Source organism: Uranotaenia lowii, chromosome 2, assembly GCF_029784155.1.
Source record: "Uranotaenia lowii strain MFRU-FL chromosome 2, ASM2978415v1, whole genome shotgun sequence".
Lineage (NCBI taxonomy): Eukaryota > Metazoa > Arthropoda > Insecta > Diptera > Culicidae > Uranotaenia > Uranotaenia lowii.
In genome coordinates this window covers 43,261,475-43,282,724 of record NC_073692.1, presented here as the reverse complement: position 1 = coordinate 43,282,724, position 21,250 = coordinate 43,261,475, and the positions used below count along the sequence as shown (strand labels likewise).

The following is a 21,250-nucleotide window of genomic DNA, read 5'->3' as shown; positions in this document are numbered from 1 at the left end:
TCTACTGAGCCACACCTGAGATCATGGGATTCGAAATTATTAAATTCACATGAAGAAAAATAACGGAAATTTAAATATAGGATTTAAACTGAATTGTATGAATATCTATGTGTATCAATTTCTAGAACATAATATGTTATAAAAATAATTTCGAGTTCAATGATTTATGGTGGATGTGAGTAGTCAACCAAGCTAAGCTAAGCTAAGCTAAATTTCGACAAAGCTATGAAAAAGTCATTCCAGGCACCTCAGAATCCTTTTTTTTTTTTCTTTATTTGAAGAAAATATTTCAAAATCAAAACCTAATATTTGATTAACTGGAACCTCCTTAAATATATTCCTAATTACATAATAAGAAGAAATCGATAAATTATCTAAATATTGTAGGGTTAGCATTTCAGTTTCCCCGAATTGTTTTGGACATGCCCAGGAATCCAAAGTAAATTGGACAAGTAAAGCAACAAACGGTTGCCAGAATATTGTAAGAAAAATGTCCGTATTTTACTGAGTTTATTCACATTAAAAAGAAACAGAAAAATCAAATTGTGCTTAGTTTTTTTTAACTTTAGGTATCGGTACCCAAGCTTTATCTAAATTATTGTACTCGGGCTGAAGTTTGAAAAACGATACGAAAGCTACTGACTTGTTCGAAAAAAAAACTCAAGGTGTTTTCCTTACTTCCTCCTTGAATTTTCTACGAATAATCACTGGGTTCTGCTTAGATTTTTTGTTCGTAAATTTGAAATCAAATTTCCAGATTTTAATTTGAAAAACAAAATGTCCTGATTTGCTCAGACCAATTAAATGGGGGAAAATTCTGCAATGTTTATTCTAGGGAAGCCCCTTAACTTTTATTACTTTGAAACTATTCGAGATATTGTTTCAGGGGGTTTACTTTGGTGTTATAATTCCAATTTTCTAGTTATGTTTTTCTTGAATTCTGATACTTTAAGTAATATGATAAAAGTAATGTTAAACTTTTTTTTTCCTCGGTGGCCCTGGCCGGGGGTATTGCTCGCATTGTCACCCCCCTTCATCCGGTGTTGACTACACATATCCACCTAAAATCATTGAGCCTGAAGTGCTACAAAATATGATACATAACTGCAAGCACAGAGAACAGACATACAAGCTAGCCCACGAAACTTGTGTAAAATTTCCAACGATAGTTTTGAACAATTTTTCTGTTTCTTTTGGCTGGGCCTTTTCGAAAACTGGCCACCTGAAAATTTGATTTGTAACTTTTGAACGGCACAATAGATTGCACTATTTTAAGTCAATTTCTAACGTATTTTTTGAATGTCAGCATTTGAAATTTTACACACTTTTTGGAAGATTTTTTGTTCGAGCTTGTACGTCTGTTCTCTGTGCTGCAAGGTTAACGAAGAATTACGTCCTATCATTTGTCAATGTATTTTTTTAAAATGGAATAGGTACTTCTAATCAGGGTGGAACAATTTTCAGTGCCTATTCCACTTTAACCTTGCTGTTTGCAACACAGAACTGCTTCAAACTTACCACTAGCACAAACCTAATAGTAACAAAACCAATTTAAAAAACAACACGATTCAAAATTAGGCTACGTATACTTACTCAGAACGTGATCCCGATTTTAAATTTTTGAATTCTGATCTTTATCCAAAATCTTGTTTTTTTTTTATTTTTGATCCTGAACTGTGATCCAGATCCCAAATCCTTAATCCTGATTCTGGATCTTTTTTGGTTTTGTTTAGTATAGGGGTTAACCTCTAGTTTTCATCCTCGGATTCGAAAATTACATTTTAAAGATTCTTCATCAAATTGAGCTGTATAATTCACTCATTTTTAGGAATCTTATTAACTTTTCTTCACTTTATTTTTCCGGTAATATATTCTGGATCCTGATTCTGGTTCCTGATTCTGGTTCCTGATTTTGGATCCTGATTCTGGATCCTGAATCTTGATCCTGATCCCGAATCTAGATACCGGATCCTGATCCTGCACCGGATCCCTAATGCTGATCCTAGGCTCTGATCGCGGACTTTTTCTAGTTTAGCTCTCTCACCCAATACTCATATTGTGGGGGTTTCATGCGATTTTAAGTCCTTTCGAAAATTTTAAATTTAAACTAAAGCCGCCAGCTTTTAAGATGGCGCCAGTCAACGAAGTTCGATTTCAGCTCATGGTATCAATCCACCGGATATTCACAACCAATTCCTTTATTTATTTCAGTTAAGAAGTCTGTCCGCATTTACTGTGCTTACGATTAACAACTCAGAAATAATTTTCAATTAATGTTTAATGGCATTTCGGTGAAGTATACATTCTAAAAGGAAGAATATCAAATGAAAGTAATGAAAATTAAAGACGGATAGATTAGATTAGGAAGCATGAAAGGTGTTGAAAATAAGCCAAGAGCGTGTTTTGAGAAAACTTACAAGACAAGACGTACAAGACCATTTGTCCCGCAATTCTAGACAATGATACGATGCGGGACAAATGGTCTTGTACAGCAAGAAGTTTTCTCAAAACACGCTCTTGGCTCATTTTCAGAACCTTTCATGCTTCCGTCACACCTTATAATCTATCCGTCTATAATTTTTGATTACTTTTATTTGATATTCTTCCTATTAGAATGTAAATATTTCACCGAAATGCCATTAATCATTAAATTAAAATCATAAATCAGCGGTGATAATCTGTTAACACAACTCAGAAATAAAAAACTCAGCCTACGCCTGTAAATGGTTGGCTTACGAGAGAAACGTCAAATTTAAGCTATTTATATGGCTTTCATAAAACCGTTATAAAACTAATTAGCCATTGATCTGACCATAATAAAAATATTAAGCAATGATGAATTCACAATGTCAAGTATTATATATTTTTTCAGGTCTATTTTCAATAAATTCCCTTATTTTTTGACGTCATTATGTCATGTTTTACAGTAATATTTATGGTAAAGTGTTTTGCGTAATATTTTTAATTTTATTTTTTCCCATTAAAATAAATATTTCATTAAAATTTCTTTATTTTAAAGATATCACAAGGCGCATTTATTTTAAGATACTAGGTATTTCATACACATTTTACCTAAAATCTTGACTAGCAGTAGAAAAGATGCTAATAAATGGTTAAACATTGCTTTTTTTGTTATTAATTTTACCAGATTATATCTCAACAATGCAATCATCACCCATCCATAATCATGGTAGATGGAAGGAAAATAAAAAAAATCGGAGAACTCACGGAATCGGCGGAAAAAACGAAAATTGCTAACATGTTTTATAAAAGCTTCATAAAAGCTTTGATGGTCATAATTTTACAGTACATATAATAACTTTAGCTTTAAAGCTTAGTTCACTAAGAAATGGAACAGTTATGAATACGCGTGACTTGAACACTTCAACCAACCATGATCTTTTATGATTATTTAAGGAAAAATGTGTAAAAATTATTTACTATTTTTAAACTGTGACCCAAAGATGGGTCTTGACTCAAACATTCAGTCAGCGAAACTTTTTTTGTAGAGAAATGAATCCAACTTAGATGAAATTTCAGGGACTAGATAAGAGAAAATCGATGTTGAAAAACATGCGAAAAAAATTCGCCTTGTCTCCCGGTGACACATCTTGCGTCTCTCCGGGGCCCATGTATTAACATTCTACTACAGGAGACAACCTGGCGTATGAAAGTTATACTGGTTGAGTGTCGATGTCTATCGGAATGAAGGGAATAGTTCTCCCATGTGATCATAATCATTTTTCTTGGTCTATTTCTATTCCCATCTTTTCATCTTACGGTAGTTGGACTCAAATTTGGATATTTTAGGCACGGCAAGATTTGCATTGCCTTCTCATATACGAATTTTTTTCGCAAGTTTTTCAACATCGATTTTCTCTTATCTAGTCCCTGAAATTTCATCTAAGTTGGATTCATTTCTCTACAAAAAAAATTATTTACTATATTTTGCGAAAATAATTATACTTTATTTTTGGTATCTCAAATCGGTCGGCGCAGACTTTTTTCAGTTATGATATTGATCAGATTTTTCCAGCAATACTTCATTTAATTGGTAATTTAGGTGATTGCATTCTTCTTCTTCAATTTCCGTTACTGTATTGATAAATACTTTTTGTGTGACAGAAACTGGGGACAATTTGGTGGATTCAGCTGTTTCGAAATTACCAAAACTTGATTATTTATGTGCCGCTAAAACACGTTTTTATTGAAATATCAGCTAGCAAAATCATACAAAAATAAAGTAGAATCATCACAAGACTTAATTAAAGGTTTCCAAACAAGGCTGCTGTTTTTCGGCTTCTGAAAACATCGAAATCCAAATATAAACTTTTTCCTGCTAGGACCTTGTACGAATCAGAAATGTTACAGAATTCAACAAGAGTTCAACATTGTTTATTTCAAAATTATTTTTGATCATTCATCAAAATTTATTTCACGCATTAGCACGGCACCGGCTACACAGCTTACGAGCTATGGAAGTAGCAAAAATATGTCTTTCGAAGTTTAGTTTACATGACTGATTGCTGTGCAACACTTCTAGCTCAGGGACAAATTTTCTGTAAATTTCAGAGATCTACCCTGGGTTTTTTTTCAACTTAAGGAGTGTATTCGAAAAAAAAATGCTACACTTTGTATTGTGAATAAGTTTTGCATTCATTTACCAACATACATACATACCTACATGAATAACTTTTGCATTCATGGATGGAAATTTTTGTGATGTTCTTTCTAGTGGTTTTTGAGATAGCGCCCAATGAAGAAGTTTTTCGACTTTAATTTTTGGGCAACACGTGCGCTATCTTTCATGAACCACATTTTTTAAATTAACGCTAATTTTTATTGTGTTTTCAGTTTCCTGAAGCTTTACCTTCAAAACAACTGAAATTTTCGTATTTTTATATTTTTATTTTTACAACCTCTTCTATAGGTGTAAACTAAGTTGAAATCTTGAAAAGAATACTTGAGTAACTTTGCAGAGTTCTTCATTTGTTCTGAGCAGTTGCAAAAGTGGGTCAAACCTGGCCCATGCCAATTTGTTTTTGTTTGTTTTTTTGGGATTCTAACGCCTTAAGCTAGTGGTTGAACTGCAATTAGAGTTGTTGAATTTAAGGTATTTTTGGCACTAGAAAACCAATTTTTCTCAATCTCCTTTGTCTGATTGAATTGTATGTATAAGATTCAATGTAATCATACATTAAGTTGGAAAATGCTAGGAATACATACATTTAAAAATATTTACTTAAGTAAGTTACAATCAAATAAAGTTATTTTAAAAAACAAGTATGTTATGGCAAATAAGAACAAATCGCAGAGCATACGCGCTTGAATGATAGTATCAAAGGAAAAGACTGCCAAAAGGAAAAGGAAATAGAGACACATTCACCCCCCACAGCAAAACGAAGGTCAAACTGACCAATTACAAGGAGGGTGTGGTTTTTTTATCTTATCTCATTGGAATTCCACCCTTGTTCGGGTTCTTTTCATGCCATAGTTATTCTTTGTATCGAGGTTATTTTTGTTTTGACCGAAAAAGAGAACTTCCGATGTATCGAAACAGGAATCGTAGCTATTTCCGTTTTTTTAAGAAGAAGGAGTTTGTAAAGTATCTTTTGAATAGTTCTAGTCATACTGTCGACAAAATTATCGATCCCACGCACTGGGATAGCTTATTAATAGCATACCAATTGATGGAACATCCTCTTTGAGTGTTTCCCTACACACGTACGTTCCGAGAATGCAGGAAACACCCCTTCAATTAGATTTGTTCAAGCATTATTGTCAATTATGCGAGAAATTAGATTCCGGTGGAAGATTTTTTTTTTGCTTTCGTTCCTTTATGCGTCAATCTTATGATGAGATTGAAGATTGAAATCGTTCCGTAATTTTGTTTTTCCTAGAAACTATGGCAGTGACGTAGATTAGTGCTGATGGTGATTTCAACGACTTGCAGTAAGTGTGGTAGTACTGTTTATCAAAGCCGGCAGATGATTTCCTTGGGGATATTCGATGTCTCTGTACGAGATATAATATAAGACGAATAAAGATGAAATCGGAAGCTTATAGGGGCAGAACGTATCAAGTTTCAAACATAAAGCTGATCATTCAGCCGTTAAACTTAACCAATTATCGACACATTCTAAGTCGGATGTGTACATAAGAATGTAGTATCTGTTCTCGGTTTGATCGGAATAGTTGCAGCGGCAATGTTCTGATGTCAAGTTTCAAAATGACACAACATGAATTGATTTATTTGATAAGGTGCTGAAGTGTGTCCCTGATTCAATGCTTCAGTTTCACAGTGCTCATGGTACATTAGGCCAGTTTGTTCAATTTCGGCGTGCATACCTAAAATAAAGTAAACCGAAATGGCTATACGCCCTTTTAAAAGCAAACTCAAGACAAGTTTGAAAACGAACTAAGATCAAATCGACTCAGTGCTGACTTGATTGACATTGTATACCAAGAGTGGAGTAGATTGACAAACTATTATAGCAATACGTTTACCGAGCTAACCGATGCTGCCATTTGGCTAGAAACGTGCCAACGTGTTTTGGTTTTTTCTAGAGTAAACAAACATAAGCGCTGAGCCCTAAATGAGGCATTTCCAGCCAATATGGTTCGGCATCGATTCTCACGCCAAAATCAATCAACTTATTCAGCCCCTTCGCTTCCGAGTCAGTGTCCAGCTTCGAATCGAAGCCTAAGTGAAGTTATTTTGTTTGTCAACATACAGTATTGTGTGCATCGGACGTGCTGCAATGACAGCGCCACTTCGACCTCCCTGCTATTTAAGTGTATACCGAAAGCAAAGGGGAGATCAGCAAAGACGAAAAACCTTTTAGCAACAGTTTTTGGTTGTTTCCACCTTCCATTCCTGGACTAAGGGCGGCTTATTTAGTACTCTACACACCATAGCAACACAGGTGGAAAGCCGTGGCAAGGAAAAACTTGAAACTATGTCAATCGGAATCGGACACTCGACAAAGCAGGCACTGATAAATTTTCTAACACATGCGGGGAATGCGTCGTTCGTCGTCCAACATTCTTCGCTGTCCCAAAAATGGACGACACCAACATCAAGGCCTACTTATCGATTCGGTAAATCACTAGCTAGGCCTGCTGGTATAAAAATAAGGGAAGCGATATGTAAAAACAAAAACCAACCTGACCGAGATTCTTCGGTTGGTTGCAAGGGACAATTTCCCTCTGTGTGTTCTTCGGAATTCCGGTGTCCATTTCAGGATGGCCTTCGATTACATTTGATGCCACTTGTTACTACATCTTACTGTATACTGTGTATATGTTTCGTAAACAATATGGTGACATGGCGCCAATGTTATATTGTGTGTTACCTGTTGGAACTTCCTGTGCCTTACCTTTCTACATACATATATGCGTTGCAACTTGCAGTGAACCTCGGTAATACATCAACCATGTAGTATATTGTGCCCGGATATGGAAAACTACCAGCCCTTTGTTGTTCCTTTTTATAGGAACGAACATATTACATTTTGAAGGGTGTGTAAATTGACCAGATTTGATACCGGTCATTGGTCGTGCTAGTTGGGGTAAATAGGGCTTCCCTTGACGCTAAAGATAGAGAGATAGGTGGTGCATTAAAGCTGGCTGAACGCAATATTATAGAAGAGGCATTGCCGGGGAATGCTGGATTGCGGCAGGGATTTAAACTGGTACCGTCACATTTCTTACACATACGCCAATCCAGTTGTTTCTACTTTGTAAACAAATGGCGCTAGCTTGATTTAAAAATGATAAAATCAATAAAATTATGGGGCTTGTGATATAGCTCAGTTGGCAAGACAGTTGCCTCCAGAGCCGATGTCCGCGAGTTCGAGCCCAATAATAAACAAAGAACACAGTTGTACCGGATAAGTTTTTCGATAACTGTCCGCCAACTGCAATGTTGAAATAATGCCGTGAATGCTATAAAAATGGTAAACAACTGTAATCGAAAAAAGAATTAATTGTCAAAATTGTCAAAATTGTCAAAATTGTCAAAATTGTCAAAATTGTCAAAATTGTCAAAATTGTCAAAATTGTCAAAATTGTCAAAATTGTCAAAATTGTCAAAATTGTCAAAATTGTCAAAATTGTCAAAATTGTCAAAATTGTCAAAATTGTCAAAATTGTCAAAATTGTCAAAATTGTCAAAATTGTCAAAATTTTCAAAATTGTCAAAATTGTCAAAATTGTCAAAATTGTCGAAATTGTCAAAATTGTCAAAATTGTCAAAATTGTAAAAATTGTCAAAATTGTCAAAATTGTCAAAACTGTCAAAATTGTCAAAATTGTCAAAATTGTCAAAATTGTCAAAATTGTCAAAATTGTCAAAATTGTCACAATTGTCAAAATTGTCACAATTGTCAAAATTGTCAAAATTGTCAAAATTGTCAAAATTATCAGAATTGTCAAAATTGTCAAAATTGTCAAAATTGTCAAAATTGTCAAAATTGTCAAATTGTCAAAATTGTCAAAATTGTCAAAATTGTCAAAATTGTCAAAATTGTCAAAATTGTCAAAATTGTCAAAATTGTCAAAATTGTCAAAATTGTCAAAATTGTCAAAATTGTCAAAATTGTCAAAATTGTCAAAATTGTCAAAATTGTCAAAATTGTCAAAATTGTCAAAATTGTCAAAATTGTCAAAATTGTCAAAATTGTCAAAATTGTCAAAATTGTCAAAATTGTCAAAATTGTCAAAATTGTCAAAATTGTCAAAATTGTCAAAATTGTCAAAATTGTCAAAATTGTCAAAATTGTCAAAATTGTCAAAATTGTCAAAATTGTCAAAATTGTCAAAATTGTCAAAATTGTCAAAATTGTCAAAATTGTCAAAATTGTCAAAATTGTCAAAATTGTCAAAATTGTCAAAATTGTCAAAATTGTCAAAATTGTCAAAATTGTCAAAATTGTCAAAATTGTCAAAATTGTCAAAATTGTCAAAATTGTCAAAATTGTCAAAATTGTCAAAATTGTCAAAATTGTCAAAATTGTCAAAATTGTCAAAATTGTCAAAATTGTCAAAATTGTCAAAATTGTCAAAATTGTCAAAATTGTCAAAATTGTCAAAATTGTCACAATTGTCAAAATTGTCAAAATTGTCAAAATTGTCAAAATTGTCAAAATTGTCAAAATTGTCAAAATTGTCAAAATTGTCAAAATTGTCAAAATTGTCAAAATTGTCAAAATTGTCAAAATTGTCAAAATTGTCAAAATTGTCAAAATTGTCAAAATTGTCAAAATTGTCAAAATTGTCAAAATTGTCAAAATTGTCAAAATTGTCAAAATTGTCAAAATTGTCAAAATTGTCAAAATTGTCAAAATTGTCAAAATTGTCAAAATTGTCAAAATTGTCAAAATTGTCAAAATTGTCAAAATTGTCAAAATTGTCAAAATTGTCAAAATTGTCAAAATTGTCAAAATTGCCAAAATTGTCAAAATTGTCAAAATTGTCAAAATTGTCAAAATTGTCAAAATTGTCAAAATTGTCAAAATTGTCAAAATTGTCAAAATTGTCAAAATTGTCAAAATTGTCAAAATTGTCAAAATTGTCAAAATTGTCAAAATTGTCAAAATTGTCAAAATTGTCAAAATTGTCAAAATTGTCAAAATTGTCAAAATTGTCAAAATTGTCAAAATTGTCAAAATTGTCAAAATTGTCAAAATTGTCAAAATTGTCAAAATTGTCAAAATTGTCAAAATTGTCAAAATTGTCAAAATTGTCAAAATTGTCAAAATTGTCAAAATTGTCAAAATTGTCAAAATTGTCAAAATTGTCAAAATTGTCAAAATTGTCAAAATTGTCAAAATTGTCAAAATTGTCAAAATTGTCAAAATTGTCAAAATTGTCAAAATTGTCAAAATTGTCAAAATTGTCAAAATTGTCAAAATTGTCAAAATTGTCAAAATTGTCAAAATTGTCAAAATTGTCAAAATTGTCAAAATTGTCAAAATTGTCAAAATTGTCAAAATTGTCAAAATTGTCAAAATTGTCAAAATTGTCAAAATTGTCAAAATTGTCAAAATTGTCAAAATTGTCAAAATTGTCAAAATTGTCAAAATTGTCAAAATTGTCAAAATTGTCAAAATTGTCAAAATTGTCAAAATTGTCAAAATTGTCAAAATTGTCAAAATTGTCAAAATTGTCAAAATTGTCAAAATTGTCAAAATTGTCAAAATTGTCAAAATTGTCAAAATTCTCAAAATTGTCAAAATTGTCAAAATTGTCAAAATTGTCAAAATTGTCAAAATTGTCAAAATTGTCAAAATTGTCAAAATTGTCAAAATTGTCAAAATTGTCAAAATTGTCAAAATTGACAAAAATGACAAAAATGACAAAAACGATAAAAATGACAAAAATGACAAAAATGACAAAAATGACAAAAATGACAAAAATGACAAAAATGACAAAAATGAAAAAAATGACAAAAATGACAAAAATGACAAAAATGACATAAATGACGAAAATGACAAAAATGACAAAAATGACAAAAATGACGAAAATGACAAAAATGACAAAAATGACAAAAATGACAAAAATGACAAAAATGACAAAAATGACAAAAATGACAAAAATGACAAAAATGACAAAAATGACAAAAATGACAAAAATGACAAAAATGACAAAAATGACAAAAATGACAAAAATGACAAAAATGACAAAAATGACAAAAATGACAAAAATGACAAACATGACAAAAATGACAAAAATGACAAAAATTGTCAAAAATGACAAAAATGACAAAAATGACAAAAATGACAAAAATGACAAAAATGACAAAAATGACAAAAATGACAAAAATGACAAAAATGACAAAAATGACAAAAATGACAAAAATGACAAAAATGACAAAAATGACAAAAATGACAAAAATGACAAAAATGACAAAAATGACAAAAATGACAAAAATGACAAAAATGACAAAAATGACAAAAATGACAAAAATGACAAAAATGACAAAAATGACAAAAATGACAAAAATGACAAAAATGACAAAAATGACAAAAATGACAAAAATGACAAAAATGACAAAAATGACAAAAATGACAAAAATGACAAAAATGACAAAAATGACAAAAATGACAAAAATGACAAAAATGACAAAAATGACAAAAATGACAAAAATGACAAAAATGATAAAAATGACAAAAATGACAAAAATGACAAAAATGACAAAAATGACAAAAATGACAAAAATGACAAAAATGACAAAAATGACAAAAATGACAAAAATGACAAAAGTGACAAAAATGACAAAAATGACAAAAATGACAAAAATGACAAAAATGACAAAAATGACAAAAATGACAAAAATGACAAAAATGACAAAAATGACAAAAATGACAAAAATGACAAAAATGACAAAAATGACAAAAATGACAAAAATGACAAAAATGACAAAAATGACAAAAATGACAAAAATGACAAAAATGACAAAAATGACAAAAATGACAAAAATGACAAAAATGACAAAAATGACAAAAATGACAAAAATGACAAAAATGACAAAAATGACAAAAATGACAAAAATGACAAAAATGACAAAAATGACAAAAATGACAAAAATGACAAAAATGACAAAAATGACAAAAATGACAAAAATGACAAAAATGACAAAAATGACAAAAATGACAAAAATGACAAAAATGACAAAAATGACAAAAATGACAAAAATGACAAAAATGACAAAAATGACAAAAATGACAAAAATGACAAAAATGACAAAAATGACAAAAATGACAAAAATGACAAAAATGACAAAAATGACAAAAATGACAAAAATGACAAAAATGACAAAAATGACAAAAATGACAAAAATGACAAAAATGACAAAAATGACAAAAATGACAAAAATGACGAAAATGACGAAAATGACAAAAATGACAAAAATGACAAAAATGACAAAAATTTAAAAAAATGACAAAAATGACAAAAATGACAAAAATGACAAAAATGACAAAAATGACAAAAATGACAAAAATGACAAAAATGACAAAAATGACAAAAATGACAAAAATGACAAAAATGACAAAAATGACAAAAATGACAAAAATGACAAAAATGACAAAAATGACAAAAATGACAAAAATGACAAAAATGACAAAAATGACAAAAATGACAAAAATGACAAAAATGACAAAAATGACAAAAATGACAAAAATGACAAAAATGACAAAAATGACAAAAATGACAAAAATGACAAAAATGACAAAAATGACAAAAATGACAAAAATGACAAAAATGACAAAAATGACAAAAATGACAAAAATGACAAAAATGACAAAAATGACAAAAATGACAAAAATGACAAAAATGACAAAAATGACAAAAATGACAAAAATGACAAAAATGACAAAAATGACAAAAATGACAAAAATGACAAAAATGACAAAAATGACAAAAATGACAAAAATGACAAAAATGACAAAAATGACAAAAATGACAAAAATGACAAAAATGACAAAAATGACAAAAATGACAAAAATGACAAAAATGACGAAAATGACGAAAATGACAAAAATGACAAAAATGACAAAAATGACAAAAATTTAAAAAAATGACAAAAATGACAAAAATGACAAAAATGACAAAAATGACAAAAATGACAAAAATGACAAAAATGACAAAAATGACAAAAATGACAAAAATGACAAAAATGACAAAAATGACAAAAATGACAAAAATGACAAAAATGACAAAAATGACAAAAATGACAAAAATGACAAAAATGACAAAAATGACAAAAATGACAAAAATGACAAAAATGACAAAAGTGACAAAAATGACAAAAATGACAAAAATGACAAAAATGACAAAAATGACAAAAATGACAAAAATGACAAAAATGACAAAAATGACAAAAATGACAAAAATGACAAAAATGACAAAAATGACAAAAATGACAAAAATGACAAAAATGACAAAAATGACAAAAATGACAAAAATGACAAAAATGACAAAAATGACAAAAATGACAAAAATGACAAAAATGACAAAAATGACAAAAATGACAAAAATGACAAAAATGACAAAAATGACAAAAATGACAAAAATGACAAAAATGACAAAAATGACAAAAATGACAAAAATGACAAAAATGACAAAAATGACAAAAATGACAAAAATGACAAAAATGACAAAAATGACAAAAATGACAAAAATGACAAAAATGACAAAAATGACAAAAATGACAAAAATGACAAAAATGACAAAAATGACAAAAATGACAAAAATGACAAAAATGACAAAAATGACAAAAATGACAAAAATGACAAAAATGACAAAAATGACAAAAATGACAAAAATGACAAAAATGACAAAAATGACAAAAATGACAAAAATGACAAAAATGACAAAAATGACAAAAATGACAAAAATGACAAAAATGACAAAAATGACAAAAATGACAAAAATGACAAAAATGACAAAAATGACAAAAATGACAAAAATGACAAAAATGACAAAAATGACAAAAATGACAAAAATGACAAAAATGACAAAAATGACAAAAATGACAAAAATGACAAAAATGACAAAAATGACAAAAATGACAAAAATGACAAAAATGACAAAAATGACAAAAATGACAAAAATGACAAAAATGACAAAAATGACAAAAATGACAAAAATGACAAAAATGACAAAAATGACAAAAATGACAAAAATGACAAAAATGACAAAAATGACAAAAATGACAAAAATGACAAAAATGACAAAAATGACAAAAATGACAAAAATGACAAAAAATGACAAAAAATGACAAAAATGACAAAAATGACAAAAATGACAAAAATGACAAAAATGACAAAAATGACAAAAATGACAAAAATGACAAAAATGACAAAAATGACAAAAATGACAAAAATGACAAAAATGACAAAAATGACAAAAATGACAAAAATGACAAAAATGACAAAAATGACAAAAATGACAAAAATGACAAAAATGACAAAAATGACAAAAATGACAAAAATGACAAAAATGACAAAAATGACAAAAATGACAAAAATGACAAAAATGACAAAAATGACAAATATATTTTATTTTGTCGTTTATGTCAATTTTGTATTTGTTAAATTTTTTTATTTGTTTTTTCCATTTTGTTGATTTTGTAAGCTTCTCAAATTTTGTCAATTTAAATATTGAAAAACATTATTAAATTGTCTTATTGCCAATTAAAACAACATTAACAAAAATGATGAACAAGGCAAAATTTGGAGGAACATAGAAAATTTTGACCAAATTTTCAAAATTGTTATATTTGTAAATATTTATGTACAAAATCAATAGTTAGTTCGATTGATTATTGTTCCCTTCTTTTCCGCATCGTATTTTACTCTAGCGATTGTAATTTTTCCCCTTTTTTTTCTTCAATATACTCGTTTCCTTCAGAGGTTACTCAGAGCAAACATTGAAATATATGAAACACGAAGTTGGTGATCTTTTTTTAATTGAATTATTTATTTTAATATCTCTTTTATTATGCGTTCAAAATTCTTTAATTATAATTCTTAATTTTATGAAATGAATTTGCAGCTTTATCGGTGAGGGTTAAAGAGTTGAAATGAAAGACGGATAGAAGATCAGAAGAAAAATCCTTAGGTGGTGAAAAGAGCGAAGAGCATTTGAAATAGAAGCTTGACCACATGCTAAATTCTTTGTCCCGCATCAATTCCCGCTCTTCGCTCTTTTCACCACCTAAGGATTTTTCTTCTGATCTTCTATCCGTCTTTCATTTCAACTCTTTAACCCTCACCGATAAAGCCGCAAATTCATTTCATAAAACAAATTCACGGTGATTTCTCCTCTTAAAATAATTCTTAATTTATAAATCTATCATTTCTTTATTATTTTTTCATTTTTTTTATGTTTTCAAACATTATTTACAGGCTGTCCAATCCTCTGTGAAGTGTATAAAATCGGGTTTTTTTAAGTTAAAAATATTTCAATAGTTAGATCACTCGAATTCCGAATTTTTTACGTTTTTGGTTATAATGTTAGGTTAACGAGAATTGTAAAAGTCACTTTTCACTCCGGCTGGTGTTTCCACGATTTGTGATTTGGGATTAACTTTGCCATTAGCGTAGCAGCAAATCCCTCTAAAAAGCTTCGTGCACTGTCCAGAGGGTTGACATCTCAAAAAATGGTACGTAGTTTCTGCGGTCTGCTTTAAAAATCCTTCCAGAAAGCCACAGTCCCATTTGTTGCCCTGGAAGTAATCCGGGGGGCGATCGGCCAACACTGCCGGAACATTTCGCATCCATTTCAGCTGATTGCATTGAATTTCCATTACCGTGAGTTTTGGGGCCGATAAATTTGCCAAATCGAGCGTTGTTAGTTGGTTATTTTCCAGAGAAGCGTATTTAAAGAGCGGCAGAACGACTTTAGACGAAATCAAAACCTGACTCAGTTTGTTGTTGGAGATAGATAACCCATTAAAAAAGTTTAATCCGTTAAAGGCGGTAAAGTCCAAAACGCTTATTTGATTGGACGTTAATTCCAGATATTGTAGCTTTTTGAACTTAAAAATTTCACTCGGAACTTTTGAAAGTCTATTTTTTTCAACGAAAAGATAAGCTAACTCTGGGAAATCCCACTTACTTATGTCAAGGTTTCGCAACTTGTTACGATTCAAGTTAATGCTCTCAAGCTTCGCTAAACTGACCTTGTTCAACGTTCCAACATCCACCAAGTCATTATTTACCAAATGTAAGTGTTCCAACTTGGACAAACCAGCAATCACATCCAGCATGATCATCTGAAAGTCACACCTGGTAAAGCTAAGCGTCTTGAGCTGCTTTAGGGCCTTCAAATTCTTCGGTACTTCCTTTAACCTTTCCACGTCAAGGGACTCAAGTTTGAATAACAGTTTATCGGAAATGAGCACCAATCCGAAATTGTTGAAGTAAACATCTAGATTGATCATTGTCTCAGTCACCATCAACTGATCGGCTGTAACATTGTTGAAGAAAACCCATTCAAATCCTTCGGTAAGACGCTGGAACATTTCCGTCGATGGGTTCATGATCTTTGTGTGGGACACGATCAGCTGTTTGGCGTCTCGGTGTTTCGAAACCGTCCACTTCCGGGAGCCATCCAAAAGCTGCGTCTGCAAAGTGCAGGAGGTGGTCAAAAATCGTGATTCACAGCGGTAGATTTCTGCATTTTGTGCCAACGCTCTGGAAATTACTAAAAATCTGAAATTACGACAATCATAAAAATAATTAATATGCCAGAATTAAAAAAAAAACTTTTCGTTTTTGATATTAAAAATATTAAAATATTGATATCCGCTGAAATTGTTTCTCTTTATAAATACTTACAGTATAAGATACTTGTCTATACACCGCATTGTTTTCAATAACAACTACATTAGGAATTGAAATTTTGTTGATGGACTAATTTGAAAAATGCTTAGAAAAACTGGGCACAATTAAGTGTAAAAAAAATGATTGCACAAAATTATTCCAATTTAATTCAGATTTCTGGATAGTTGAGTGATAATAAATCACCATAACATAAAGATACAACACCAAGGCGTGCATACGAGGGAAGAGGGGGTTAGGATTGTCACTATTGGAAGTTTGGCGGCTTGTAACTTTTTTCGGGTGCATCTAAAATTAAAAAAAAAAACTTCGGGAACCTCAAAAAATTCTTGAAATACTTGACTTTGCATCATTACTTTTATTATGGGCGCACCCTGAAAGCCAAGGAAAAAAACTCTCTAATCAGACCTTGAGTGGCAATTTGACACTCTTCGCTTAAAACCGCTATATCTCTCATGTTTCTCTTCCGTATTCTACAAAAAATTATAGTTTTTGAAACCTTGTAACGTAACTCATATATGTTACTCAGACAATGTTCTGCTACAACACTTCAGTTTTCGATTATTTAAAGTCTAATCCAAAAAATTCGAAAAAACCAGCTACAAAATGCTATAAAATTAATTTAACTTTATGTCCAAGAAAGTTGATGTTAGAAGCTTGCACACAAGGATATATTTTTTGGATTTTTTTAGGATCATGAAAGTAAAAAAGTTGTGAAAAAACGTACTTTTCAATCAATGAGTCGTGAAAACTGTTTAAGTCAAATTTTGAAAAGAGGATTGGGAAGATGACGTTATTTGGCATATTTTCGCATCTTTAAATTTCCAAAACACAGAACATTTGACGAATTTGAAACGCAATTCCATACCGATTCTAGTTGTGTAATTACAGTACCGTTCATAATTGTATAGAAATTGGAAGCAAGCGCACTGTCACTTCGACTTTGAACTTCCATAACTGTTTACACTGGTGATATTTTTTGATCGAACTTTTTGCTTTAGATAGATCAACTATCACACTATTATAACACAAAATTTGAGATTTCTGGAATTTGTGTGGCCTGAGAAACAGTAATTCTACGAAAATCGGACTTTTTGGACTTTACTCATTCAAACTTCAATATCTCTGAAACTACGCTACATTTTTTATTGAAATTTTGCACAGTGATTGTTAAAATATGAAACTAGCATGTCTGAAGTTTTCGAAAAGTTCTATCGATGAGATCAAAAGTTACACGAAGTGCAATATTTCAGGCATGAACCTTGAAATGCGATTTATATAGAATTTTGGACGAATGTTTCCATAGGAAAATCATATTATCTGTTAAACAGCCAGTAAATCTTTTTCAACCGAAAAATCACAACAATATCGCGAGATTCTGATTTCAAAACACAAATGGATCATTTATTCCATTTTTTCTTTTCTTCATTGCTTTTGCCAGACATTTTTTGTCTATTTGGTGGAGGAAACGATATTGTTCTCAAGAATCGTCCAAAATTTTATAGAAATCGCATTTCAAGGTTCATGCCTAAAATATTGCACCTCACTTAACTTTTGATCTCATCGATAGAACTTTTCGAAAACTTCAGACATGCTAGCTTCATAGTTCAACAATCACTGTGCAAAATTTCAATAAAAAATGTTGCGTAGTTTCAGAGATATTGCAGTTTGAATGAGAAAAGTCCAAAAAGTCCGATTTTCGTAGAATTACTGTTTCTCAGGCCACACAAACTCCAGAAATCTCAAATTTTGTGTTATAATAATGTGATAATTGATCTATCTAACGCAAAAAATTTGATAAAAAAATATCATCAGTGCAAACAGTTATGGAAGTTCAAAGTCGAAGTGACAGTGCGCTTGCTTCCAATTTCTATACAAATATGAACGGTACTGTACGTAAGCGCTGCAATACTTTACACATATTTGATAAATATAAAACAAAAAACTGTACAGAACGCACCAGTTGAGCATTTTCGCTATATACAGCGTTAAAAATCAAGCAAGAACCGAATTGAACGTTTACAACGAATCAAGGATTTATTTTACGTTTTACTGGAAAGAAAAATAACGATAAAAAATCAATTTAGATGATATTTTTGGTAAAAACTCAACGCCGTGCGGTAGAACGCCGAAACTAGCGGACAGAACTCACCACACCGGAAGGGTGGTTAGAAATAGAATAATGATTATATGGAATGTTACATAACATTTAGTAACATGTTCATCGCATTTTTGTAAACTAAGCGCATAATTTGGCAAGAACTCTGTAAAGAATTTGATACTTTGGGGTAACATTGATCAGAGTTTTCTCGATCATAAAGGATACAAACACCTTCTGAATTTTTGTGTTTCTTGGTTAAGATTTCTTCGTGGTGAAAATAGAAGCAACATCGTGGCCCTTAATGTGTTAAGGCCGAACAACAATTATGGTAGATGGACAATGATGCTGCATAAATTTAGGGGCTAAACTTTTAACATTACTATTCCCCTTTAATTTTTTCCTTCAAACTTTACCATTTGATAGGGTTTCTAGCCAAGGTTGCCGGAAAAAAAACTGTGTTTTGGCGAAAAAAATTCTGAGTTTCTGTGATTTTACCTAAAAATTCTGTGATGGTTTTCTGTGACGTTATTTCCTTAACTTTCATTGAATGTCCATGAAAAAATGAGTCTTTTTTACATTTTACTTGAGCAAAATCAATTAACCTTACTAATCCTATCATATTCTTCCATTCTAAACCTAGAAATCTAAAATTTGTATTGACATCAAAATTAAAATTTTTGAAAACATGTACAAAAATTAAAAAATCTGTGAAATCTGTGAATATTCCCAAAATTCTGTGTTCTGTGACATAGATTCTGTGATGAAAATCCGCTCAAAATTCTGTGAAATTACAGATTTTTCTGTGATTTCGGCAACCTTGTTTCTAGCCTTTTGTCCTAGGTTGGCTTACTCTTGAAAAATGTCTCCATTTTTTTCAAATATCAAAAATTTACCTCAATCCACAACAAAAACTACACCAAAACTATAAATTTACTATCAAGAATTCTCACATAAATCAACCTATTTGCTTCTTAACGCTTTGGTTTCATTAGGAAAGTTGTTTGTTTGTTAGCCTTTGAAAGATATTTCAAGATTTTCAAATTACATTCTTACTTACATCTGAAATTTTCAAAAACAAACCAAGTTTTTCCAATTTGAAACTCAACTTGTAGGTGTTTAAACGTATAAAAAAGTTTTGAGATATTTTAACTGAAGACTATGTTATTGATGATCATTTAGGAAAATTTCATGTTGAACAAAGTTACCTCGGTGATCAATGTTAACCCGTTTTACGGTAGGGGAGAATGAGGATACTTGATCCCTGGGGATACTTGATTCCTTAGCTATATCTCGAAACTGGAATGTCTTACAAAGATCAAATGTTCTAGAAAAATGTGCCAAAATGAGCAAAATAACAATGCTTGTAGTTTAAAAAAATTTAACAAAATAATTGTTTGAGTAATTGAACTTTGTTTGAAAAATTTCACAAAATGTAACTTGAAGATCTTTTTTCATCACTTTAAAATGTTCCTTACATGGAAAAATTATGAAAAAAATATTTGTTCCAATGTATCAATCGTTCGAGCGTAAAATGAACTTCATAATGCCATATTTTCAAAGCAATGGAAAACTCTCAACTTTTTTCAGAAAAAGTTTTCTAAAATGTTGATTATGGGTACAATTGATCCCCTAGAGTTGGGTACAATTGATCCCCCTTCCAAACGGCATATTCTTCTTCTGAATTGATCGTTATGATTGCTGATTACGAAATTACTAATATTTATCCAAAAACTAATATTTATCAAACAATTGTCTGAAGAAAAGAGCAAAAATAATTAATTTTCTCTTAATTATTAAAAAATAGCGCCTTTAAGTATGCAATGTTATTAGCGTTGAGACAAACTTATAGAATTTTCTTCTAATGTCTGCTATAAATTGTGAAATGAGAAGAAACATGACCAAAATAGTCAATTAACATTCTATCTTGGGGTTTTGTTTGATTTTTATACAAGGATTAGGGCTTCCTGAATAAAAGATCAAGACTCCTTCAATAGGGAATCAAGTCTCCCCTAACTTCAGAAAAATCGCAATTTTTTTACTCCCACGAAAATGCTTCTAGTTCATCAACGGATTCAAGTATCGTTCTAATTTTTGGAGCATAGAAACTTGAAGTTACAAGCTGTCAGAAAATGTCAAAGACAGCGAGTTGCTAAATTTTCCCAAAAAGATATGGTGAGAATAAGAAAAGGAGATCAAGTATCCCCATTCTCCCCTACACTTTTTGATATTCATATAGGTAAAACGCCTTCAAGTAGGCAACGAAAATTAATTTCTTGGCTGATATCGTGGCAAACATGGTGGCAGATGATTTTTTCGAATCAAATATTGGTGGACCTTTTAAACTTGTAAAAGGACGCAATTTAATATAATTATGCATTCTTATCGTAATTTGGGAGTCAGCAAATAAAAAGAATGACATTTCGCTTGGATATTCATTTTTTCTCAAAAGTTAACAGCATTCAAAATTTGAGCGGTAAACACGTGGTCTGGCGCGCATTCTGCCCCATTTTTGATATGATTATTTTAAGTTATAATTTGTGAAAATTTAATGGAATATAAACAATTATTTATAGTCATCCGTAGAAACATACGATTGGAAAAAAGAAAAGCTGAAATTTTATCAGTCTGTGCATTCTGGTTTGCCATATATCCTTAAATATTAATCATGAAAAATTACAAGTTTCACCCAAATTCGATTAATCCTTCTGTTTTTAATAATTTAAGTCGTTTTAAAGAAATATTCAACTTAGAAATGATAAATAAGCTTGTTTGCCATTACAAAAATGTTGAAAAACATCAT

General features: G+C 30.6%; 1 protein-coding gene across 1 annotated transcript in view; it reads left to right on the top strand.

The window, feature by feature from the left end:
* LOC129741325 (uncharacterized) overlaps positions 1 to 4,936 on the top strand; it is a 43,587-nt gene extending 38,651 nt beyond the window's left edge. The window contains exon 3 of the mRNA XM_055733045.1: positions 4,931 to 4,936. Coding sequence (XP_055589020.1) covers positions 4,931 to 4,936 — 6 coding nt within the window. The remainder of the gene's footprint in view (positions 1 to 4,930) is intronic.
* Positions 4,937 to 21,250: the final 16,314 nt, after the last annotated feature.